The 26,560-nt window shown below is 36.8% G+C and overlaps 1 protein-coding gene across 1 annotated transcript in view; it reads left to right on the top strand.

The window, feature by feature from the left end:
- The window catches only part of CFAP46 (cilia and flagella associated protein 46), a 65,048-nt gene extending 41,563 nt beyond the window's left edge, over positions 1 to 23,485 (top strand). Inside the window, exons 36-61 of the mRNA XM_027902825.1 lie at positions 519 to 665; positions 1,989 to 2,189; positions 3,198 to 3,304; positions 3,480 to 3,662; positions 4,473 to 4,608; positions 5,041 to 5,220; positions 5,671 to 5,859; positions 6,307 to 6,441; positions 7,321 to 7,500; positions 8,978 to 9,145; positions 10,294 to 10,391; positions 11,065 to 11,144; positions 11,578 to 11,729; positions 12,753 to 12,874; positions 13,292 to 13,377; positions 13,891 to 14,055; positions 15,798 to 15,862; positions 16,439 to 16,490; positions 16,584 to 16,619; positions 17,773 to 17,875; positions 19,071 to 19,183; positions 19,886 to 19,967; positions 21,080 to 21,216; positions 21,662 to 21,748; positions 22,506 to 22,697; positions 23,204 to 23,485. Of these exons, the coding sequence (XP_027758626.1) occupies positions 519 to 665; positions 1,989 to 2,189; positions 3,198 to 3,304; positions 3,480 to 3,662; positions 4,473 to 4,608; positions 5,041 to 5,220; positions 5,671 to 5,859; positions 6,307 to 6,441; positions 7,321 to 7,500; positions 8,978 to 9,145; positions 10,294 to 10,391; positions 11,065 to 11,144; positions 11,578 to 11,729; positions 12,753 to 12,874; positions 13,292 to 13,377; positions 13,891 to 14,055; positions 15,798 to 15,862; positions 16,439 to 16,490; positions 16,584 to 16,619; positions 17,773 to 17,875; positions 19,071 to 19,183; positions 19,886 to 19,967; positions 21,080 to 21,216; positions 21,662 to 21,748; positions 22,506 to 22,642 (3,141 nt within the window). The 3' untranslated portion in view covers positions 22,643 to 22,697; positions 23,204 to 23,485. The remainder of the gene's footprint in view (positions 1 to 518; positions 666 to 1,988; positions 2,190 to 3,197; positions 3,305 to 3,479; positions 3,663 to 4,472; positions 4,609 to 5,040; positions 5,221 to 5,670; positions 5,860 to 6,306; positions 6,442 to 7,320; positions 7,501 to 8,977; positions 9,146 to 10,293; positions 10,392 to 11,064; positions 11,145 to 11,577; positions 11,730 to 12,752; positions 12,875 to 13,291; positions 13,378 to 13,890; positions 14,056 to 15,797; positions 15,863 to 16,438; positions 16,491 to 16,583; positions 16,620 to 17,772; positions 17,876 to 19,070; positions 19,184 to 19,885; positions 19,968 to 21,079; positions 21,217 to 21,661; positions 21,749 to 22,505; positions 22,698 to 23,203) is intronic.
- Positions 23,486 to 26,560: the final 3,075 nt, after the last annotated feature.

Raw genomic sequence — 26,560 nt, 5'->3', positions numbered from 1 at the left:
CTTCTTTCTCTCTCCTCTACATCACCACAATCTCTTTTGCTTCCTCTTACATACTGTTTTAAAGGCATGCAAATATTTCAGCTCTGTCTGTACTGTCTCTTCTTTAGGAAGATAATTGCCTCACTGATTTTTTTAAAGCTTTGCTCCACTTTGCTCTTTATTATGGCAATTCTGTCCTTACTTTTGTCATACCATTTTACTCTCTTTTTATGTTTTTTTTTTTCCATTCTTTGCATGTAAAATGCCAAGAATCAACTTTTTTTGTGACAGTAGCATATCTGAAGTAGTTAATCTGTTCTAAAATTAGTTTTAATAGTATATGCTTACTAGTTGGATGTCTTTTGAGGATTGGAGAATTCCAATCTCGCAATAAACCTGTTTTTTCCTGTAATATAACATTGAATTTCCAAGTTGGAACATAGAGCTGGACTGTGGGATACAATAGATAATAACAATTTTTATTCCATCTAGATTAGTTTTGACATTTATGATGGTGTGATACTTTTGTTGTTTTTCAGGTTTTTGAGTTAAATGCAGCAACAGGAAAAGGACTAAGTGCACTTTCTTTCCCTTCCCTGTGGATTGAAAAAGCTGATGTACTCATCCAGCTTGGCTTGTATCAACCAGCAAGACTTCTGCTTGCAGAGGCCCATGCTGCAACTCAGGTACAATAAAAACTCAATGGAAAAAGAAACATTAATAAAACATGGAGAAAAAAACGTTAATTTTGATGCAGTTATTCCTCATAACAATAATCATACTACAAAAATAAACATTCTCCCCCCACCCCAAACTGATGTCATTTTGACTTTCTACATGTATAGTACATACATTTAAATATATGGCATCTCAGTCCAACTTCATGGGAGTTACCTGAAGGTTATTTAAATCTGTGGAGCAGTGTTAGCATCTCTGTCTGCTTTGCAGCGGCCTTGAAGGACACAGACAGGTTTGTTTGAATAGGTGGAGGATGTTCAAGGTTTGCTCAGAGCAGAGAGAGGGTTTCAGATCCATCCTCTCAACTTTTTCATTGTTTGAAAGTCTACTTATTTCATTTTGAACTTCATTGTGGTTTTACTGCTATGTGTTTTGGTAAAACTGAAATTATGCCTTAGAATTCTGGCAGATCTGAAAAAGTGTCCATGTGTTCCACCAAACAAACCTGCATCCTGTCAAGGGTTTACATTTCAGATCTTTTTCCCTATATCCACCACTCTCCACTACAGCACTTTGCTTCCTTATACAAGGTACTGAAACATAATTATTGCAGCAGTAAATAAAAGTATTTATTTACTTCCAAAAAAAAAGTAGTTGTTATCCGTTATTTTGTGTAATAATACTTCTCATGTCAGTAAAAACCACCTATGTATGTTTAGCATAGTCATGAATACTTTGAACAATAATATATGAATAATATTCACTAATAATACATGCCTCTTTTTAAAGCATTAATTAAGTATTGTATGTAGAGAAAAGTTCAGAATACCTTAGGGTGGGCAGTAATTTTAATGATATGATTTCTTACTAGTACCCTGTATGTCTGTGTGCTAGCATACAAATCTTACACTGTATTTGTCCCTTATATACTGCTGGTTATATAGCTTATAACTGTTGTGAGGTCACTGGATCTCTAATGTATCTACATACCAGTTCACAAAAACATCTTACATCACCACATTTCTTCATCAGATGCTGGCAAACCACTAGCAGATTTATACATACTAAACAATAGCAGAAAAATAGCTTATTTTACTTGTGGGGTAGAATATGGGAGAACATAAAGAAATGTAAAGGAGATTTGAAGTTCTTCATCTAAAGTAGACACTTTATGGTTTTGGAAAAAAAATTCATGTAAGGTGTAACTAAGAAATTCAACAGCTACTTGGAGAAATACCATTCATTTTTTTATTTCTCTAAGTTTAAAATACAGACACATATGAGTAGCAGTAGTGGATTTTGTTTTATAGATCCCATATCTTTCCGTGTAGGAATTGGGGGCCCTGTCTGATGTGTCAAGGTGCTTGTACTTACTGGCTGTGTTGGCCAACCTGGAAAGGAACCACAGACAAGCTAAAGCACTCCTGGAGAAAGCCCAGCTTGTGGGAGGAAATGAGCACTTCTGGTACAACAGTACCCTTAGTCTGATAGAAGCAATTCTAGAGGAAGAGGGGGAAGGAAAACAGAGCATGGTAAGAAAGTTTTTTGGTTTGGTGGTTGTGGTTTGGGGTTTTTTCAGCAATGGTCCTTTTCAGTGAAATATTACAACCTTTTTATTTCAATAAAAGCAAAATCAGATGTTAAATGCAGTTAATGTTGTTTTCTCTGTATGTTCAACAAACGGTAGTTACAGATTCCAAACACATGCAGACCACTAGGAATGAGATTTTACCCACAGAAGTTTAGGATGTTCTTATATCCTAATCTCTCTATGTCCTTCTACTGAAATAAGAGCAGTTATAGTGTAGCATGTGTGACAAAATCCCAGAGATCTGTTCTCTTGATTAGAATGCTTTTGTGTTCAGACAGCTCTGTTAACACTGGTGTATTTATTTTCCATAATTATTAAAAATTACACCTTCCAATGTTATTTCCTGGTATGCTTTTCCTATTCATGTATTCCAAATACTTTTACAAATACTGTTTCTGGATCCTGGAAGATACTACTATAATATATATATATATATTTTAGAAAAGACTTTTCCTGTTTGACCTATGACATTAAAATATCCATTTTCTGTTCAACCCTAAACTTGCAAGAGTTTCAGCATAAATATAATCTTGTGTCTGTGATGATCTGCCCTGTATTGATAGGGTGTGCAAGTCTGTGTTGTATGGAGGGATTATCTTGATTTGGACTGAACTCATATTTACTATTTTTTGTTCTTCACCTTCTACTATTTTTTGTTCTTCACTCATCTTCAAGATAAGTCTGGCTCCATCTTCCCTCCCTGTGTGTACGTGCACCATTCACTTGATCATCAAAATACCTAAGTGTGATCATAACTCGGACTTTCTAGACCTATTTACAGTTATCAAGGTTGGGGAATATTGGGGAAAGATAATTAGCATGTTCTGTGCAAAATTTAAGCTTTCTAAATGAACATGAAATGTTCATTTAGAAAGCTTAAATTTTGCACAGAACATGCTATCTACAGACATTTAAAATAGAATTCTGAAAGTTGTGGTGTTGCCTGCAGGCTTGTGAGATTCTGGGACACACTGTAAATGTGCTCCGATCCACGTTACTGAGGAGGCCTGGCCGGCAGGCAGAGCTGGGCTTTATGATTGCATCCCTCGAAGCCAGGTACCTGTCTCTTCATTCATATAATATATTTTGTAAAACACACATTTTAAGAACTAGGGGGCTTTTTATAGATTTTTTTAATATAATTTAAAGGAAAGCACAGAGAAATGTGTCAGTTCTCAAACACAGCCTGTGCTTTCTGACTGCTGTCTTGTAATTAATTTTTTTTTTCTAGGAAAACACTTATTCAGATACATTTTGCCCAAGATCAGATGAAAATTAATGCTGAGTCTGCCCAGTTGCCACATGTGCTACAGGAATCTTACAATAAATTGGTTCAAATTGATAAGGACTTTGTTCATTATGGGCATAAAAACTGCAGCGCTGAGATACTGCTGGAATGTGCAAATATTCATAGGTAAGACTGTACCTCTATGGAAAAATTTTATTTAGGTTGAACTAGTCCACAGAGTGCATTGTTTATTTTGTAGACTAATTAAAGATGGAAAAGAGCAGATAACACTGTTAGGCTTTATATATTGGTGTTACATGCCTGCCTGCATTCTTCACATGTTCTGTATTCAGAAAAGTACTGTGCAATCAGACATTCTTTTCACTGAAGGCAGAGTTAATTTTAGGTGGTACCAGTGATTTTTGTTCTGAGGTCAAAACAAAGTATCAAAGTCTCTTAAGTCAGCATTTTGACTTGCCATCTGCAAAGGTCTTTTAGCAGCCACATCACTCATTCCCAAGTATTTACAGACTTTTACCCTTCTTACTGATGAAATGTTTTTCTAGAAATTGGTGCAATAGCAAAAGTGCAGATCGTGGTGTGCCTGGAATCCCAGAGGCTTCCAAGATACCCCCGTAAAACAACTGGGACATGGTTTGTACCTGGGCCACTTTATTCCTGGAAACAACAAACTCTGGAATATTCTCTGCCTTTCTTCTCTTTGAGTCTTGACATCTCCTTGGCACTGCAGGAGGGCAGTTCCAGGAGAAAGACCTTGGAAAAATAGCTTGTGAATGTTCCCTTCTCCTGTTTGAACATTTAAAAAAACATCTGCACAATGTTTGGTTAATCTTTTTTTTTTTTTATATTAAGTAATCTATTTTATCAATCTGATAGACTCATTCTTTTATTATCTATGTTCAGTAGTACTTATACCATAAAAATAAGCATTTTCTTATGTTAGTTCCTTTGGATTTATTGTGGGTTTTTTTTCAGGTTGATTGCCAAGCAGGAAAGGAACAGAAAAGAGAAACACGGTCATTATCTAGATGCTTACAACCTGGCTCAGAGGGCAGTATCCAAAACTGAGGAAGTGTTTCAGGATGTTTGGAGTTTATTTGCTTATAATGAGGTATAGATACTTTTTTTTTTTCCTACTCGTGAAAAAAACATCTAGTTTACTTGTAATATTCACTCATTCTTGGATAATTCCTGGAAGCCCCAAATGAGATTATCTTCTTGCAATGATAAGCATTGTTTCAATATAGGAAGAAATATTACTTGTCAAAAGAATGTACAGTTTAAAAAGGGATGAAGAGAGAATTTGTTTGGCCTCTATAAATTTTATTTAATTCTGGAATTTATCTTATAGCTACAAAAGAAAAAGTATAAACTTGGGCATATTTTTGATTCTCTAAATACCTCAGAAGTTTAAGATTCTTCAGCATAAAGTGTTTCTTCTCAGGAGAAAAAAAAAATTTATGACATTCTAACTTCTTATCAGGTAAATTTGCAAAAATACACGAAATTAAAATTCTACATTGCTTTTGTTTTTGTATTTCAGAGTGCAAATATTAGTATCCCATTAATGAGACAATTAGCTAACAGGAAAATAAATCTTGTGGAAATTCTTTTGGATATTTTCCATCTTATTATTACTGAGAAAAAGCGTAAAGAAGTGGGAGAGTTGTCATCTCATGAAATTGTGCAGGCATTCATCATTGAAGAGGATGCATCAGAGCAGGTAATACAAAATATTTAGTGCTATGAATTGCATAAAAGGTGCTACAAAGTTTCCCAGGGAAGTTTTCCATAGCACAACTTCTTCCACTACTGAGGAAACTGAGGTTCTCCAGACCATTTCTGTATTTTTGCAGTAAGGGAGGCTCAAGTGGCTGATTTTAATCCTGGGAATGGTTTATTGGTCACCCTCCCTTTATCCCGTATTTTCCTTGGCATTGATTGTACTTTGCTTATGGATCTGACATGGAACTTTTTTTTTTTTTTTAATCGGTTGTTAATGAATTTGTATATGTATTAAAGACAGCTCATTTGTGGTTGAAAGTGTAATCACGTTTAACATATATATTGGTATGTGAATAGATGTGAATAGATAAATAATTATTTTTAAAGTATATTTCTGTCTGTGTGGGTATATATGAGCAGATAAAAACCTAAATATATATTTTGCCAGGACTGGAAGCATCTGGAATGCACTGTGGGTCACATTACTCTGGCTCAGTTAGCAAATGTACAGAATCTCTGTAAAGGCTGTCCCGACATCAAATCCAAATGCCTGTATCTGACTGGAAAAACTCTTCATTTCCTTGCCATTGATGTAAATCCTGTATATTCAGAGGTTTACTGGAAGCCCAGTGTCATGGTATGCATTCTTTTCTGCACTTAGATTAATTCCTGTGTGCGCAGTTTATCTGCCCCAGTGTTTTTCTATATAAGTTTGTATAAAACTGTTTGTTATTGTTATAGTAAGAACCCCATATAAAAAAAGGAAAGTTGATTGAGACATTATAATTTCAGTGATGAATTAAAACGTTCAGAAGAAATTAATAGGGGACAAATATTAGAAAGCTAAAATCTTAGGGGTTGTAGGGAGGGCCTTTTTAGTTTCTGTTGACCATATTGCCATTGTAACATATTAAGATATTTTTATGTCTGATGACATTAGTAAGTCTCTCACCATCAAGGAGTTAAGGAAGTGATTTCTATTAAGATGAACTCCGTTTTCACATAGACTTTCACAAAAGAGATGAAGCCAACCTTACTTAGTGGGATGATTAATTATTCTTTTCTTTTTTACTGTGATGGGTAGGAAGAAGCTAAATCAGACATCAGAAAATCTTCCCTGACTTCAGCAGAATGCAGAGAACAGGATGGGACAGACAGTGGTTTACTGACTAATAAATGTCATAATGATAAGTACAGGAGGAAAATACTGGAATTAAAGGTACATCAGCATATGAGCTTCCATTAGAATTTGAGTGCTTCTTTTTTATGGAATAACAGGCAATGCATCAGTTCTGTTTGAACTGACAGTGGAAATATCTGTAACACAAACTTGAACTTAGAAAAGGAAAAAAAATCTACAGAACACCTTCCAACAAACAGCTTTCCAACCCTGCCCTGCTGTGTCGCTCTGTCCTACCCCACAGGATGTGGGAGCTCCCAGGAGAGCTTTCCCACTTGCTCCCAGAAAGTTCCTCAGCAGTTTCCCACTGATGAGCTCATACCATCCAGGACTGGCAGAGCTGACAGCTTCCTCTCTGCCTCACAGCCATGTCTTTCGAAGGGAGAACAACATTTTGCAGACTGGGAACTAAGAAATTAATTCTGCCACAAAACCTGGGTAAAATTCAGTGAGCTGATCTCTGTTGACTGCTGCAGTTGAAAGCACTCTAGAAATTGGGAATGGACAGTTTGTGATGGCAGGAAAATCAGTAAATACCTGAGATAAGAGATTTTGTGGGTTTGTTTGGATTAAATATAGGTAACTGTCACTGGAAACAGCTGTATTGATCCTTGGTCCTGAATGGCTCATAATGCCTGGAATTCAGTCTGTTCTGCTAAGTACACATTTTATGTTAAAAGAAAGTATTGTGTTAAAACATTTATTTTTTAATGTTGTATAACAGATGTTGGTGTCTGCTAAATACTTAATCTGTATTTGCATATTTTGTTCATGTGTTAAGTAAATGCCTTAAAAAGAAACCTGAAAACTAGTCATAAAAAAGCAATACTTATTTTCCCTTAACACACTAGTAATCTGTACATATAACAAATATTTAATATTAATTCTAATATAAACCTTTTTATTTTTATCATCTAGAAGGAACATAAGATGGCTCAGAAGTACCTTTCTCAGTCCAGTGAGGCTTTGCTGCAGTGCATGGGGGTTGCATTCAGTCAGAACATTACTGATGTACTGACTCCTGCTAGTTTGGAAATGGTTGAATGCTTTCAGCAGTTTGATCCAGTTTCAGCAAGCCAGTTTTTGGCACTTTATCAGGTAAGGGAGCAGTGTTTGTACAGCTTTTCAGTGAGAGAACGGTGAAAGTTGCATAAACCAAACTGTATTGGCACAGCCTGAGAATTGGTCATCCAGAACACTTGCAGGGTTCCATGTGAGAACCCGTAACACAGGTCATCAAATATGTGATGTGTTTGGTGAGTTCAGATCATTTGATTGGTGGCTTTTTAACAATTGTGTTATCTGTCCTGATGTTTGCATTGATGATTGCAGACATGAAAAAAATTTAATAAGAATAAATTACTATAATTTGATTAGCTAAGCGAAGACATTACCACAAAATACAGTTTCACTCTTCCCTAAGAAATAATTTTAAAAATGTTTCTCTGGATCTGTTCATTCATTATTTTGAAGTGTATAGGAAAGGTTTACATTCAGTTTGTCAAATTGACACGGGCACAGCGTGGTCCCATGGATGACTTGATGGTGTGTGATGCATTCATGTGAAAATGTGCCTTCATCCCAGAGAAGATGAGGAGTAGCTCTGAGGCTTATATTCCCCCCATCAGGAAGGAAGTAGCACATAGTTCCTACACCATCATCTCTGTTACAGAAATACAGAAAAGCACTTCATACTACTTTCTTCCTGCCAGTAGCAACACAACTGAAGGGAAGTTATGATGAGCAGAAAGCACCTGATTCTCTGTCAACACTTAAATTGGCAAATATCTGCACCTCTGGGTGGAGTATCAGAATCAGCTAATACTGGATTTTGTGGTTCAGTCCTTTATTCCTGTACTCCTGCAGCACACTGTATTATTTATGCTGTCCTGTCATACTTGTTAGTGAACAAGCTGAGTAGAATGTATATCAAGGCTCCAAAACCAAGAGTAGTCATGTCTTTTACTGAGCAAAAAATGCTGATGATTCGGTTACTACTGCCTGGAAAGGTTTGTATTAAGCCTTCATTTGGAATTTTTTATTAGGTCAACCTGAATTGCCTTTTTTTTTTTTTCTGTGACAGCTAAATTAAAAGAAGAAAGGTGTTTTAGCTCTTAGCTAGCATTGGTTCAAAGGACAGGATTGCTCTATTTGCTGAAAGAAAAGTTTACATAGTCTTATCCATTATTTTGCTCTTTGTAGAAGTGCATTAAGATTTGTGATGTGGCTACACAGTAAAGGCACAGAAACACAGAAAAGACTCAGCTTACTTGAAAGGCCAAATTCAGAACATGGTATTTACCATTCCATGTGGACCTCTGATGACTAAATGCAGGAACCTCGATGATAAACGTAGACAAAGAAATCAATTCCAGCTATTCATATTTAAGAACTCTTCCTAAGTTATTGCCAGACTGTTTAACATTAGCCTGGAAGCACAAACAGCAGGCTTTTGCTAGTTCATCTCACCTTTCAAGCAAGAGATTTTTTCTTCATCATAGATATATAACACACATAGTGTGTATATGTATTTGTATAATTTTCATGAGGGAAAATAAATGTAAAAATTTTACAGAGCTGTTCAGTGTCTGTGATGATGAAGAGTATCCTCCTAACAGCTACATCCAACACCAGCAGCTCTCAGCTGGCAGCATTGCTGCATCTCCAGAATCATTTGAAACAAACCAGAAACACAAGTGATCTTCTGAAACGTGTGGAACAGCAACTGGCTGCTACTTCAGTGGTAACTTTGAGATAAGCTTCTTATTAAGGTCTATATATATATTATATAAATGCACACAGAGCCACAGGACATGGGACAGTGGTGGGTTGGCAGTACTGGGGGAACAGTTGGACTCTGCTCTCAGAGGGCTTTTCCAGCCTGAACAATTCTGTGATTCTGTTGTGCCACATAACCCAAATATAGTTGTATATAGTACTTGTTGGTGACATGCCTGTTCTTAGCAGGATTTTGAAGGACTTTTACAAACATTACTATGAATTATCCCATTCCCTTCTTTTGCTAATATTCTGGTACGATTTGATAGTTTGATTTTAACTTCAGAAATAGTGTAGTTGCCAAAAAAGTCATGTTGTTACGAAGAGTGGACTAAGTTACAGTATTTTTAGCTTGTTTGATATTTATACATCCTTCTGCACTGCACAAAAATTACACAATCATAGGATGGTTGAGGTTAGAAAAAACTCTGAAGGTCATCTTGTAAAATCCCCTGGCTCAGACAAAGCCACCTAGAGCCAGTTATCCAGGACTGTGTTCAGATGGCTTCTGAATACTCCAAGAATGGATGTTCCACAACCTCTCTGGGCAAGCTGTGCCAGTGATTACTTCCCTCAAGGGAAGTGTTTCCTGTTCTTTGGACAGAGTTGCTTGTCCTGGCACATCTGCTGAGTGTTTGGGCCTTTTTATTTATATATGTATATATATATGTATGTATGTGTTTGTGTGTGCTAGTACCTTATTTCCTAGGGAGCCCCTGGTGGTGCAGTGGTTAAGGATGCGGCGCTGTCACCGCAGAGACCCGGGTTCGATTCCCAGTCAGGGCCCCTCCCCGGGGCAGATGGAGCTCGTTAGCCCTGTAAGGCAATCCATCTACGTCCTGAGGACCTCGCTGCCACCGTCCAAGCGTGCTTGGCCCCGGCAGATGAACCTCAGGATTAAAGGGTGGGCTCAGTTCCGCACACACTGTGTCTCACTTAAAAAATCCAATGCACAGGCTGGAAGGTGTTAAGACCTTCCCCGGTTCTTCGTTCACGAAGACTGGCCATTATTATTACCTTATTTCCAGAATTACTCTAAATTTTCTAATGAAAGAACTGAGAATGGGTTTATAAAATCTATGAAAATAATGCTACTTTTGTACTGTTGTGCAGGCATGGAGGAACCTCTGTATTCCTGTTGAACATTTTAATATAATGGATGAATTGCCATCCAATTTCTACATAGTTATTCTCCAGCACTCAGAAGACAGGTATAAAATTTCATCATTTTGGTTTAGCATCGTTTATTACAAATGTCATCTCTTTTTTACCTGTAAATAATCACTATTTTGGTTATTTATTGCCTTTCACTTCTAATTTTGCTGGACTTGAATTTTTAGCATAGTGAACAAATTAATATATAAATAAAACTGCCTGCAGCTCAAAGCTGGACATCTTCTGTACTTTTGATTTCTCTAATTCTCTCTTAAATCTCCAGAAGTCACTTGAAAGGTTTCAGGCCACTCTTGATATCCTCCTAAATTCTGTTAGTAGTTTCCAGCCCCTGTTGCTTATGCTCCTGGAAATGATAGGAAGGGTCATATTTAGCTTTATAAAGCCACCAGTTATCTGATGATTGCAGTCTAATTAGCAACCACTCTTAAATTGATTTAAAGCACTTGACTTTGAGTGCATTCACCAGTTCTAAAAGATCTTAAACAATTGCCATAGAACAAGTAGACATCTACCTTATTTGCTATATTGTAGTAAAAGAACTTACCTTTGCAGAGTTTTGAACCCAGGATGGGGGTAGATACTGCATTTTGAGAGTATTTGTGATCACATTATTTTAGAGGGTAATAATTACTCATCTAATAAATATGAGTGATATAAACAAGGCTGAACAGTCAAATAATCTACTCAGCACTTTCCTTCTTTCCACAGATCAAATTTGTACAGTTCATTGATTGAGATGCCCAAAGTAAGCACTGCACAGCAAAAAGAAAAACTCCCCCAACCCGTGGGTAAGTACCTCTTATATTTATTTGAGAGATAAAAATCATTGCACTGAGGTTATGAGAAGACTTTCTCATAAGTCATAGCTTTCACTGTTGCAGTCAGTAAAATTTCAAAATACTTTGTCCAATAATTTTAACTCTTCTCCTCTTATCAAGGAAAGTAAATTCCTGGATATATGTTTCATTATCAGATATAATGTATCTAGTCACAATTTGCAGAATTTTTGTTTATATTTGAAGGCTGAAGTTGCAATAGATAAATAATTGCTGAGTTTTTTTCACTGTGCATTTCTGTGTATATTTTGTGCTTCTATATGTTTGTATTTATTTTCAAAAAATACCACGGCTTTAGAAACTGGTGGTCTTTGTACAATCATTTCTTCAAGTGCAAATATGTATCAGAAGGAGTCTTAAGAGGGTGTTATCCTCCTTTTAACAGGGCAGGCCAAAGTGTCTCGATTTCCTGTGAATCCTGATGCATTCCGTGTTTTGTTGGAAAAAGTGCGTCTGTATAAGCAGCAAAAAATGAAGAGTCACCTTCAGCAAAATGTTGTTCAGAACTTGCCAGAGTTTGTCTCCAAACCAGATGTGGTAATGTATTTTATTACTTAGATTTAAAATAAGGTGAAAAATATGTACTAAAAATATGAAAATGTACTTGAAAATGTACTATACGTACGAGATTTGCATTTGCAAATACAGATTGGTTTTTATATCACATGAAACCCCATGCTGTTCCAAGGAGAAAAGCAGGATCATAGATTGCAACCCTTTAATCAAAATAAAACTACCTTAGCCAGAGATTTATTACTGATTTCCAAAGTTTCTCTAGGGCACACAGTATCTTCTGCACTGTAGCTCCTTATTTGGACACAGTTGATGCAAATCTGTTAGTCAAAAAAATTTGGTTCAAGGACACATCTTGTTGGAGTCTTAAATTTGAAGAACCCTCTTAAATTCTAGCTGATAAAAGCTTTCTGATACTGCAGGAAGGCTCAGTTCCCTAAGGACATTGTCACAATCAGTGAGCACAACTTGTGTAACTGGAAAAGCCTGTGACTTTCACAAACACTTTTAATCTGCAAGGTGACAGATGTTTTTCTACACAGGAAACGTACAAGTCTACATCCTAGCATTTTAATTTACTTTAATTTTGGCTTTGTTAGATAAAACTTAGGTTTTATCTAATGATAAGGAAAATTCACTGTTAAATATAGCATTAACAAAAGCTGGTATAGGCCTATTTCCATCATTAGTATAAAGGTAAAAAGTTGTCCTTGCCCAATTTCTTCTCATTATTTGGTGGAACACATCTTTTCTTTCTACTCTACTTTTTTGCCATTCCCCATTGAAATTGCTGAAGTGTATTATTGCTGAAATAAAAAATATCAACATCTTGTACTGATTCCTATGTTGGAATGTTTTGCAAAATGCTGATAGGAAATTTTGAAGTAAAGTAGTTTTGAAACTGACCTTTCATATTTTGCATTTTATGATGTTTCAAATAACTTGATTTAGCTTCTGATTTAACATTAAAAAGTTTATATAAATAATGGTATTTGACTAGGATGAAGGGGGAAAGTATTCCAATTTTTATTTTGATGTGTGTGATAGACTCCAACAGAGAAAACAGATGATAATGGACTTGATTTGACATCAGATTTCTCTGAAATATTAGAAATGATGGAAGAATATCTGAAACCAGTGCTGGCACAGTTTGATTTTTCTGCTCTCAGGTAAGACATGTTGACTTGTTCGATTATCATTTGTGAAGACAGAACTCTGACTCAAAGTCCTTCAAATAAAGGAATGGTTTTAGCAAGGATGTCCTGCTGAATGAAGGTTTTACATCCTGAAGGACAGGATGTGCAGGATATGCCAGACTAAGAGACTGAGCCACATGATAGACTAATGGCCATTTCTAACAAGCATCGTTCTCTAGCTTAAGTTACACTTATGCTTAAGTTCAGTATGCAACATTATAATTAAACTCTTTAAAGATGGGATTTCCAAGGGACAGGAACTCCAAAGGGAGCACATCCTTTGTAAAATTTCATCTTGAAAGCATTGAAACAGTTTTGTGTCTCCTGTGAAAGTTTTTGCTTACAGGAGTATTAGTACTGGTAATATTTTCACTGAATTCCTCTTCCCAGAGAATCCCAGTGTGTAACACTTTCAGCAGCTGAATCAGGAAAAAAGAGTTTGAAAGACAAGGACACTAAACAAGCTGGAATGCAGGGTATGTGCTCCTCAGAGTACAATATATGTGTGTGTGTGTGTGTACAGACAAATACCAAAATCCAGTCAGTTTAGTTCTAATTTTATTGAAAGCAGGGAGAAGACAAAGCCTTGGTTTTGTCTGCTTTATTTTCTATATCAAGTCAAACATTTCAGAGTACTCTCAGAGAGAAGTTTTATATGCTGGATGGAACTATCCTGCATTCATTTAGAGTTTTCCAAACCATAGAGGTTTGGAAAACTTGGATGGAGAGATGGTTGGACTTGGATGGGAGATGGTTGGTTATTAATACGGGGATATTTTTCCCTCTGAAGAATCGGTGCTCATAAGTGCATAGAAGTTTGAGAACATCTCAGGAGTAATGGTATAAAAAAAATATTTTTGCATAGAGCACTTGATCCACAGTACAGTGAAGTTCATGTGTCATAGAACAAATTTAGGTTTTGACATCTAACTGCACTTACTTATATAAAACTGAGAACTACTAAATCATGTTCTGTCACATTTCTTTAGAGGCACCTATGGATTCAGAATTGTGTGTGGTATTATTAGGGGATACATCACTTATGGAATTGCCTTTGGAAGCTCTGAGTATATTTAAAGAGGAAGGAATAAGTTCTGTATCCAGAGATTTTTCTCTCCAGATTCTCTACAATCGACGACGTTTGGCTGAGTCAGGTACTGTTAGATAAATAGCATCTATTTGTAAAAGATAAATGAAAGATATTCATGATGATGCAGAAAACAAGATAGTTAAAAGTTTCAATAGTATGAATGGTGGTGTGTATTTTACTGGAAGGCTGACACATACAATAGGTTTCCAGTATTTTAGATGGACTGTATAGTACAGTAGACTTACTTCAGACTTATCACAGACTGGTGATGCAATGGTAACTAATTTAAAATAACCTCTATACATTAAAGAATTGTGTAAAACTCAGTGGAATCTTAAATGGCTTGCAAAGTTTCAGGCCATGTTTACAAATATGGTCTTAAACCTTTTAAAGTTGTTTTCTGCTCCACTTAAAAAAAAAAAAATTACACTTCTGTTAATATTCTTTAACAGTACTGTAAGACTGCTCAAAATAACAAATGTTAAAAGCTTTTAATCTCTGAACTACTTTCTTCTTGGGTTTTGTGCTACAAATGTACAAAATCAGATCCTCATAGGCTTTATGAACTTCCCTGCTGCAGACACTTGAACTCTACAGAAACTCTTCAGCAATATGAGTTAAAATGAGGTAGTTGAACAGTTGCTAAACTTGACCTTCTGTCATCGTAAAACTCATTTCTTAGATCTAGAAGTGAGTAATAAACGTGGGGACTAAGCGGTTTTTTTATAAATCAAAGATACCTTCTATTACTGAAGTTAAAAATGTGAAGTTGCATTTTGCTCATACATAGGTAAAACCTCATAAAATTATTAAAAGTATTTTTTAATTTACACAAACTAAGTCAAAAAGTAGACCAAGTTTAGAAAATCTCACTCTGCACCATGAAAGTATTCTGTGCCAGGGTGATTCTTGCATTGTATGTATAAATTTTATCTGTAATATTTAATAGTATTCAGCCTTCATTTCACCTCTTCTTTCTTAAGGGAAAGAATTTTAAATAATCTGAGATTAGAATATTTTTGGTTTACATCCACACTCCTACACTGTTACAGGTCTTTCAGAAATACGACTTTTAGAACATGTAAGGTTTTTTCCATTTCTGTTTTTGCCTTTTTTAAAGTGAAACTCCTTATGGTTGCCTGATTTTTGAAGCAGATAAATGAGAGGGAGCAAAGTCTGACAGCGGCCACTGACTGAGGGAATGTGAGCCAGAGGGGTGTTGAATGTGGATCTCAAACTGCCCCCAGCCCTCAGGGCACTCCAGTGACAGTGGCTGAAACGTGTGCTCTGGGTGGTGCTCACATATACAGTGAGAAATAGAAGTCACTTTTCTGTGCTTTTTAAAATTCCCTCAAACAAATAAAAATTCCAATTCAAATATGACGCTTTCTTTTTCCTTTTGATATCTGCGTGTCCCACAGAATCTTCAGTAATTCCATTAACATCAACAATTAAGAAATGTGGCAATAGGCCTAGAAAGTGCTTTGATAATCACTGCTCAACTCTATCTGAAATTGGCAGTATAATCAGGCATTTTTATGTGTAAGGGATCACATCTCCAGCTTGTTTTCCTCTTTTAAGCCAGTATTTTTATGCAAGACAGTTTGGGTAATGTCCTTGCCTTTTTGTGTTCTGAAAGAATTTTTATTTTTCCAGTATAACCTGTTGTTGTTATAATTGTTTATTATTGTTGTTGTTTATTATTGTTGTTGTTAGTACAATATATATATGCAATCCTTTGAGGACATTTACTTTCTAAAACTACCTAAATGTTATAATAAAAAAAATTTCTTTTCAATTTCACAGAAACAGATGTTGAAATATCTAAAGAAACAAAATCAAAACCACGTCAGAAAAAGAATGTTCAAATGGTGAGCTTTCCACATTTTTTAAATAAGCTTAATAGAAATAGCTTTTATTTTTGTTAAAAATGTTAGAGAGCTTGCATAGAAAAGTGTTCAAGTGGCTTGCACAGAAGCTCATTATGTGTGCTAGAATTCTCAAGTGGAATAAATGTCACATAAGTCCATAACAATTTTAATTACTGTTGATTTTGCAAGGAGTTGCTTCTTGGAAAAATCATACTTTGTAAGTGGACATATTTAATGACCCACCAAGTGAGCTGCTTAAAGTTACTAAAAGATGTCCTGCAACAATATATTTCATATAGTGTATACATGTAATTTTTATAAATGTATATCTGTATTTGCCTGTGCAGACACGTGTATATATGTAATGGATGACTGTGCATTTTAGATTATTCAGAATAATTCATGCTTTTAATTTCTATTGACAATTGAGTATCATCTTCATTAATCCTGCCTTCAAAGCTTGGTTAGTTTTTTGACATGTCTTCCTGTTAGTTGTTTGACAGAAAGCATGCAATACTGTTAATATTTGATTGAAACTTTTACATACAATACAATATGTGTTATTTTCAATTGCAGGCAACAGTTAATCGGGATTTACCCTTGAGTGTTGATGCTCGTAATTTTAAATGTATCCTTTCACAAACCCTGAGCCAGGTGTATCAGCTAAACTTTCTTCTTTTGTTGTTTAAATCACATTGTTTTCTGCTTAACTGTTTATCAGACATTGTGGACCCCTATAATGAAGGAAGTGAAGCAGGTAATATATATTAAATAGTACTTTCTTCACAATCTGCCCATGGAATTGAGACATTTTTGTACCACACAAAATGAAGTCGTGACATAAAGTTGTTGGCAAAAAAGCTTAGCTGTTCATCAGGACAGCACTGCTTATCCCAGGGAAATGCAGCATCAGTGAAACATTGTAACAGTTAATGGAGGAGTTTAATTGAATCCCAGAATCCCAGATTGGGTTGGATTGGGAGGGACCTTAAAGATCACGAGTCCCACCCCCTGCCATGGGCAGGGACACCTTCTGCTATCCCAGGTTGCTCCAAGCCCCATCCAACCTGGCCTTGGACACTTCCAGGGATGGGGCAGCCACAGCTTCTCTGGGCAGCCTTTGCCACAGCCTCCCCACCCTCACAGGGAAGGATTTGTTCCCAATATCCCATCTAACCCTGCCATCTGGCAGTGGGAAGCCATTCCCTGTGTCCTGTCACTCCCCATAAACAGGCCCTCTCCGTTTGTCTGACTGACTCCCTTCAGCTGTTGAAATAGTTTTTAAGTCTGAATGCAACACAGAAGCAGCTACTGAATAATCAGTGGCATAACAGAGAATGGCTTCATGCATTTGCAGTTTCTGCTTCACAGCAGATTGAAATAAACCACTGTTCATGTGCTCAGTATCTGGCTCTAGCATCCATCTTTAATTTACACTAGTGTGAAATAGAGTCAAAAAGAAAAAATGATTTGTCATTAAATGTGCAGTGTTCTTGGAGAGCAGAGGTGGCATTGGAGTCTTGTTTTCTGAAATCAGGACTCTGGAAATTTAGTTGTTTTCCACCTACTGAAGTCCTCTCCAAGCCTCTGGAACAGAACTGCATGATCAGTACTGGTTTTCAATTCTTTACCCTTTCCTCAGGGTATCTACAGTTTTTTCTTTGTGCTTTTAAAGTCTTCAACCTGTCTGCCAAATAATTCTTGTCCATTATAAGAGACACCTTTCAAATGGGAATCACAGTTTTACTCTGAAAATGTCACAGATTACTTCAATTTTAAAAGCCAGACTTAGGTTTCAAAAACGATGACCTCTAAGTATTATAACATAATTTTTAAATTATTGACATTAAGATTTCCCAGTGTAGTTTGTAGCATGTTATGCTCTTAAGGATGAAATTCTGTCATTACAGAAGCTTCAAGTCCTTCCCAGAAAATAAAGGAAATCCTAGAAAAATACCAGGACCTGTTCACAGCACAGTGGGAAGGTGTCATTGGCAACATGCATGTTCCAAGGTATGTAACATTGTCTGCTTTCTGGTTTTATCCACGTTTCTTGTTTAAAATTGTGCCTGTTCGCAGAGTCTTCGGTCATAAAACAGGGTCAAGTTTTGCTGAGCTGGTAAACACACAGCAGACCATTGTTACTGTTTCAAACACAGATCTAGATGTGTAGACAGAATATTTTAGGGACCTGAAATACAGTGCCACAAAGGGATTTAGCCTGGTGGGTTTTGTCAGAGCTGCTGTATATGTAGATAATCGAATTTTGACAGAAAGTCTCCTGGAGGAGTCTTTGATGAATAAGCATGTGAGCTTAAGTGTAATTTCTGGCTTTGCTCATAACTGTTTTTAAATCCAAGTGTTAAAACCTGTAGCATCTTCTTGCACCTCGAGTCAGCTGTAAGGTTGGAGTACAGATTTCAGAAGCAAAGCAGTCAAGGTGCGTCTCAGAGTTCTCAATTTCAGACATTGATTATGGAGGTAATAGCATTTTATGGAGTACATTCATCAACACACCGTTCTTTATAGAACTACTTTACTTTTAAGATCAAAACCATAGAGGGATAAAAGGGATCTCGAGAGGTCAAGCAGTGACAAGTCTTGTAAGTCAAGATGGCCATCACTGGACATCTTGACTTCTGTTTTAGAATCAGTCCTTTGGAATCTTCCCTAATTACTTAATGTCACTGAGTAGATTCTTTAGTATTTCTTCCTAGCAATTAGAAGGATGGTTGTTATCAAATTGCAGGTTTTGCTGCCAGCTGGGCTAATTATCCACATTTCTTTTCAAATCGTAATGGCTTTGTGCCCTGGTGGGTGCAATGGGTGCAGATACAAATACTGCCTTTGAATGTTTAAAGACTGGGATTTCAAAGCTGCACAATTATTTTTAATTCTTTTTTTATGGAGAAACTGGTATTTATCTAAAAATACACTATGCCTCTTGTCAGTAAGAGATGTTACTAAACTTAGTATACCCCTGTATTAAGATAGCTGCTGTTAATAGTCCCTGTGAGTTACTACATTTTTTCATGGAATTCTGCAGTCTGATTTATCTCCTTGCTTTGCATGCTGACTTCTGTTGTAATTATTTCTGGAGTAAATAAAACTGAAGTGTTTGCTGTGGATAATTTCTGGAAAGTATTAAGTAAGATAGTAAATAGTAAGATAAAAGTAATTTCCTTTCTTTGTTCTTCCTTCCTTTCAGCCAAGCTGAGTGGGAGCAGCTGCTGACAAGCTGTAGTGCATTTCTCTTCTATGGGATGGAGAGATTCATGTCTCATGTAGTACTGAACAGATTGGTTGCTATGAACATCCCAAGTAAGATAAGCCAATTGAGAAATCTTATTTAATGGCATCACCTTTTATTTCCAGGCGTAAACATACTTTAGGAGGAGAGACTGACATATTGAGAGGAGATATCATAAAAGTTGTCAAGTGTGTCAAAGGCTTTCCAGACAGAAAAGTAAATTACTTCTCATGTGCTTAGGTCTGGAGAATAAGTAACAGATTAAAACTACAGCAAACCAAAGAGTAGGCAAAGCCTTTTAATTCTTATGAGTATTCTGAGTTATTTTGCTGGAGCCCTTTAAGAAAAATGAGGCCTGTTGGAGGTGTAGCTTGGTTGTAACTGGTGGAGAGGAGCTGCATAGAAAACATTTCCACACCTGCATAGCATAAACTCTTCAAAGAGTTTGTAACTACAGAATTGAGTCATATAGGTAATTCTGTAATAAGATGGTATGTGGACTTCATTATCAGTTATGCTAATGGGGCACAGCAAAAAAAAAACTGCATAAGAGTATGGAAAACCATAGCAAATTACATCAAATAATGTTAGGGGGACTTTATTAGTTCCTTTACATAATACTTGACAATTTTTGCTCAAATATCTAAATTTTATATTAGTTGTTTAGACTGCATTCAAAGAAGTCACTAACTTACAAAAGGGCTTGATTTACTTATATTTATTATGCTGGGCATTATTATTAGTGCAAATACCATTGTTAAATTTTTTTCCAGAATGTAGTTTGATGATTCTTCTGGATCTGGTACGGTCACAGCAAAGTTACCAAAGAATTGCAAACTCTGATATCCACAAAAGGTAGGGTAATTTCAGTGAAGTCCACAATAAGGCAGATTATTTCAAAGCAGTGTTAAAATGTTGAGTTACAAATATTCTCATTTACTCCTGCAAGTAGAAGGAAAAAAAAAAATCTCTAAAAATACTGTTAATTAGTGCAACAATGCATAAGTTAAAATCAGTTGTTTGTAAGATAGGTTGTACACACAACTACATATGTAAATATGCAGATCTCTGAATATATAACAACCTCCTGGTATTTTTGTGTATCCTTTTTCACCTCCTCTAAACAGCCATTTCCTGAACCAAACCAAACTGTGACTCCTTAAACTAGTTTTTCCAACTCAAAACTTTTCAAGTTTCACTGTAATAGATTGGTGAATTTATCAATAGGACTTACATGTTTGAGTCTAAAAGCCTCCTGAAAGTTTAGAATAACATTTGTTTAAAACTGAGTCACATAACTACTTAGACAAACAGAGCATCTCCCCAAAAAATTACTGAAAACTTTAATTATCATCTTTTGATAAAGTTACCATGAAAAGCAGAGTCAAATAAAACCAAACTTCAACCTTCTGTTTACTGCAGTTCCAGCCTTACAGAGTATCACTCCCATCCCATCACTAAAACAATAATTAAGGAAAGATACTTAATTAAATGTGCAGCAGTAAAAAAATCAAATCCCACATTACAAGTGATTTGCTTTTAGGCCTCCAAATTAACATCATACTTATGACATAGAGCAGGGTTTCAGTTCCTGCAGTGTTCTATGTCTAAACATGTATTTTCACGTGATTACCAACATTTTGACTCTCTTATAAAAGATATTCTGCAGTGTTTTGCAAAAGTTAGTGGGTCACTCCTCCTTTCACATTTCCTGAGATGCCCAGAACGACAGTAATATGACAGAGAGCAATCCTACTGGAAAAACTGCACCATGGAAAGATGTAAAGTTACCCAAGTTAATTGCATGAGATTCAAGGTGCTGTATGAATGTCAGAAGACACTTTATGCTCAGCATACAAGAAAATGCCTTTCTCCTTCTTTTAAAAAGCAGTGTTTGTTTAGTTATATTTTTTAATACATTATGTACATTTTTCTTTTATTAATCTCCCACTTTTGACTTTCTTTAGTCGCCTGCCTATTGCCCTGGAGAGACCCACAGAGACAGCAATGCTGCTGAGCCTCTCTGGTGTTGGTTGTGTAGTGGCCACCCAGTGGTACACGAGCCTGCAGGAGAATGCCGAGAGGCTGGAGCTCCTGTTCCACAGTGAGTGTTTGTTACTGCTTCAGGCACCTGGTGCCTGCATCTCCCTGACTCCTGGCCGCTCTTCCTTTGCTCCTCACCAGACTTTGCCTGGAGTTTCCATCGGAGCTGAACTGTGTGCAGGAGCCACCGTGGTTGTTGGCAGGTTGATCTTGCAAGCAGAGCAGTGACCTGCTTAAAATGATGTTAGTGGGGTGTTTGTTGATGGTCATATGGTAAGAGTAGGATTTCTCCAGTGAGGAGCAGTGCCCTAGGACTTGGCAACCTGCAGTTATATCAGCTATGGGGAAAACAAAAATGGGGGTGAACTCACATTATCAGAAATACATAACTGGATCTGTAAAGTGTCCTTCTGCATTCTGTAACAGCACCAGGCTCTAGGGTTGATACTTTCTTGTATTTCAAAACTTTCATTAAAACCTCACAGAAAACTAACATTTTTTTCCAGATTTGCTGAGCCTTGGTCAAACAACTGGGCAGACAGTCCGTGCTCTTCATAAGAGTGGAATTCACAGGGAAAGGGATTCCACTGAAAGTAAGAATTAAAAAGCTTAGTAAAAGAGACTATTTTATTAAATTAATTAGAACCTGGTAGAGCTATGGGTGGTTCACAGGTAGAAGTGAAACCTTGCAGGTGAACTGTGACAATTTTCTGTGACTGTTCTTATAAGAACTGAGAGTCAGAAGACAACTGATAAAATACCATAATCGGGGTAGCCGTTTTTACATAAATATAATTTTGGGGGACGCTTTGTCATAGCTGACCAAAAGCTAAAGTCTGTGCTCCACTGAACTCTTACAAAATGAAGCAGTGGGACTGAAAAGGTACATCAGGAGCATGACATAAGCCATATAAATAGGTTATAGACTGCAGGAAGATCATCAGTGATTTTAGACAGTCTGCATGGTAAAGGGCACACTAGATGCAAGAAATTCTACCTGGTATCTTGCTGGAGAGGGGGGAACGATTTTTCAGTAAAGCAACTTTTAATATACTGTCTATAAAATTGTATTGCTGTTTTTCAGTGTATGGGACTTACCTCTTAAAATAAGGGTTAATAAAAGTAATTTTAATTAAAACTTGCACTGTCATAGAATTGAAGAGAGAAAGAATTCAGATCAGAAACATTCCCTAGTTTCCTGTTGTTTTCAGAAAATGCTTCTTGGATATAGTGGCAAGAATGTAAAAGAGTATTAATCAAAGAGAAGATGTGTTAAATTATGTCACTTAAAGCATTCTTCTATTCAGCCATGTTCAGAAATAAGAATGTTTTTTTGCAATATTTTTATAGTGGAAGTGGATTCTTCCAGCCCTCCTGGAGACAGAACAGAAGAACAGACTGCTCACACTTCCTCAGATCTTCCTGCAGCTCATCCATCATTTTTCAACTGTGTGCTCTATGGTTTACCCAGCGTCATTTTGGTGTGATTTGTGTCAGTCTTTCTGTGCTGGGAACACTTTCACTGTGCACAGGGAACCTTTGCAGATGCTTCTTTCTGGATGGCCTAAGGAGAGGTGAGCTGAAGAAAATGCACCTTTTCCTGGTTTCTGTTTCAGATGTAAGCAGTGTGATACTGGAGTGTCAGGAAAACAGAATATTTCATTTCGAGATTCCAGTCACTACTCGAAGGTTTTCTAAACTTGGTGATTCCTTTAAAGGAATTTGGAGAGAACAAACACACCTTAATGCAAAGTGGGCTGCTGTTTGTCAGCTCTGATGCATGAATGGAATTGACCTGTACATATGTCAGTGCTTCCATTTGGAAAAATTTTCCTTGATGTGTTTTATTTTTACATGGAAGATTTATTAGGAACATAACTGGAAAATTTACCAAGTTACCTTATTCTGAGTGAACTGATTTTTACTTTTTATATAGAGATAGTTGTAGTTTAATTAGAGAACAAGGCAGTATTGAATAAAATGTTTAATTATTTCATGCTTTCTTTAGTTTCCTATGGTTATCTTGAATAACATGAATATATATGAAATTATTTCAACATTCCAAATAAGAATATTATATGTTTGGATTTTGTAATATGCTCTGTTAAACAGCAGTCCATTTTTAAATTACAGGCTTTAAAACTTTAGTGATAGCAGTAGAAATAGATGTAAAATAATTAAGCACTTACGGAAAGTATAAATCTTTGATTGTTATTGCAACTAAAACATTTTAAGAGTCTTTTTTTTTTCCAATAAAATGGTGATGTCTTGTTTCCAATGACAGTTTTTTTGTGTCTAATGCTGATAGAACATTAAAATGGCACTGAAAAGATACTATTCTTGGCTACCTGATGTGTTACAGTTAGAACCTGATAAGAGTTATAGGGTTATATATACCATAATTACAAAATAATGACATGCAAAATACTTTCCTTATGCACAAAACAGAATATAAATTTGTGCTTCCTTCCTTCTTGCTCTCACAGTTTAATTAGATGACTTTATATGAACTGCAGCTGCTCTGTCAAACTGTGTTCCATAAGAAGCATAGATTTTTATTCCCTTTTAAAACCTAATTTAGACAGGACATATATTTTTTGTGGCATGTATTGGGGCATTCAGTAACAATAAAAGAGGAGATCACAGACTGTTCTGAAGTTACCCAGTCTGAAAATTAAGGATTCAGTATAAGATATTTTCAGGTCTCTGAACTTGCCATGTTTTGCCACATACTGGCATGAGTCCCTTCCCCCAGTTCTGGCATTTATGTGTTTATTTTTAGGTCTTGTGAGGTACCTTTTCATTGCATCTCTGTGACACAGCTGCTTTTCTTAAATCCCATTCACGGTATTCAGAAAGTTCAAGGATTGCTGAGTCTGAAGAAGCAATTTCTCTTAAAGGAAGCAAATGTTCACACTTGTTCAGCATAGCAAATACCCACTATATTGGTAATTTCTTACTTATTTCCAATATTAATTTTCACATCATTCTCCAACACATTCATTGGTGTGAAACTGTATTTCCCTGCATTTAATGTGTTGTTAACCTTGAATGCCACCTTTCTAGTGCTGTTTCTTTCTCTTTAACATAAAAGGCTTTGGAAAAAAGTTTATTCAGTGGGAATCATGAGGCCTTGGCTGCCTTGCTACAGGAGAGTTCTTAAGGATTTGTTTTAACTTCCACCTTCTTGAAATAAGAAATGTCATGAATGGTAAAGTGCAGAAAAGTTCTGATGCTTCAGAAATGTCAGTGCTGCTCTTTGAGAAGAATCCAAGATAAAAACTTCAAGATTTCAGAGGTTTGAAAAACCACTGTTAGCCAGGTACATTGAGCTTATTCAGTAATTTACCACTGTGGTTTATTTATGAAACAGGTGGAAATAACTTAGCCTACTGCTTAATCTGTAATGAAGTGCAGGCATAACCAAACCTCCTGGGGGGGTGGGGGTGTTCTCTGTATTGCTGTGCTAAATTGCAGTCAATAAAATCATCGTAGTAGGACTGGATGAGTGGATGATGAACTGTACTTCAGAGTGAATGTGCACTCAGAAGACATCAGTTCATTCCTTCAGGAATTGGTGCCAGCAATAATGTCTTCTTTTCCATTATGTGTTTGTAGCAATGTGCAGGGACAGGATTATACAAAAGTAAAAGACTCACTTCAGGAGAAGACGTATAGTAGAAGTGGGAATGATATCAAAAGAAAAAGAGCACAGATATTTAACATATTTTCTGTAGCATAGTTATGCAAGGTGCTGTACAGGAGGGCTTAATTCTTTAACACTGAATATGAGTAGACCAAAATTTTCAGCTGTAAATGCAACAGTAGAATTACGACTGTTGATTTCATGTAAGGTTTTGCATAGAAAGAGCACTTGCTAATAACTGCTGTGGAAAGAGTGGGGATGAAATGCAAGTGGGATTATATTTAACCATTCATTAAGTATGTATGAATAGCAAATTCAGAAAGGCAAGTTCTTTTATCATGGAATCCCAGACTGGTTTGGGCTGGAAGGGACCTTAAAGCTCATCTAGAGCCACCCCTGCCCTGGGCAGGGACAGCTTCTGCTATCCCAGGTTGCTCCAAGCCCCATCCAATGTGGCCTTGAACACTTCAAGGGATGGGGCAGCCACAGCTTCTCTGGGCAACCTGTGCCAGGGCCTCCCCACCCTCACAGCCAAGAATTCCTTCCCAATATCCCATCTATCCCTGCCCTCTGGCAGTGGGAAACCATTTCCTGTGTCCTGTCCCTCCATCCTTTGTGCAAAGTCCCTCTCCAGCTCTCCTGGAGCCCCCTGAGGCACTGGAAAGGGCTCTGAGGTCTCTCTGGAGTCTTCTCCAGGTGAACACCTCCAGCTCTCCCAGCCTGGCTCCAGAGCAGAGGGGCTCCAGCCCTCGGAGCATCTCCGTGGCCTCCTCTGGCCTCGCTCCAGCAGCTCCACGTCTTACACTGGGCACTCCTGGACTGAGAGCAGTGCTCCAGCTGGACTTTCACAATGGTGAGAAATTATTACATTAAACAATAAATTGTTTTTACGAAATAAAAAGATAAAATGCTGTTAAAAATACTTCTCTACTTTTTTTGCGGAGTATTCTAGAGAATGCAGTCCATTTATTTGACTACGAGCTCTTAATTTGTACAATATTATATATTGTTCAGCAACTTGCAGGGAAAAAAATCCTACCAACTAATGACCCAGGAATAAATTACAGCAGATACAGCTCAGGACATATGAGCTCTCTCGCTGAACGACATTGGCACAAGCCCAAACAACAAGAATAAAAGCTTCTGAAAATATTTCATCTACGTGGCACCACCTCGTTCCCATGCACTGTGTCCATTCATACAAGAAATATTAAACAGTTAGTGCTATTCCATGTATCAGGGGCTTTAAAATACCTTTCTGAATTATGTCTCGGCAACATAACAAATCACATTATCAATTAGCTTTTATAACAGAAATGACGTTTCATAATATATTTGAGCACGAAAAGAATTGGTCAGCTAAAATTTATGTAATCTGAAAAATGGGAGGTGGAAAAAAAAATCATGGTGAATTTATTGATAATATTCTAGGACAAGAACATAATTTGAGTAGCAGGTAGCTGTCCAAGAAAAGTGTGTGGTTCTGAATGGTCTGCAGGAAGGAACTGCAGTGAGTTTGCTACAAAATGATAAAAAACAAAATGAGAAGCTCTGACATTAGTCCCTGGTGTCACCTCTTCAAGATTCTCCTGCCATCAGCAGTCACTGGAGGATTTCCCATCCCGTGTGCTGGGCTTGTCCCCTCACCAGGGCTCTCTCCTCGCTTTGCCAAGGTGGAGCATATCCCAAACCATGGCAGCTGATGGCTGGGGGTGTTTGTAGGCAGGGAAATGACAGCAGATTTGAGGTTGTAGAACAG

Source organism: Empidonax traillii, unplaced genomic scaffold (assembly GCF_003031625.1).
Source record: "Empidonax traillii isolate 1590-97213 ecotype Southwest subspecies unplaced genomic scaffold, ASM303162v1 scaffold912:size315693, whole genome shotgun sequence".
In the NCBI taxonomy this organism is placed as follows: Eukaryota; Metazoa; Chordata; class Aves; order Passeriformes; family Tyrannidae; genus Empidonax; species Empidonax traillii.
The sequence above is the reverse complement of the archived record's forward strand: the minus strand, read 5'-3'. Positions and strand labels throughout refer to the sequence as shown.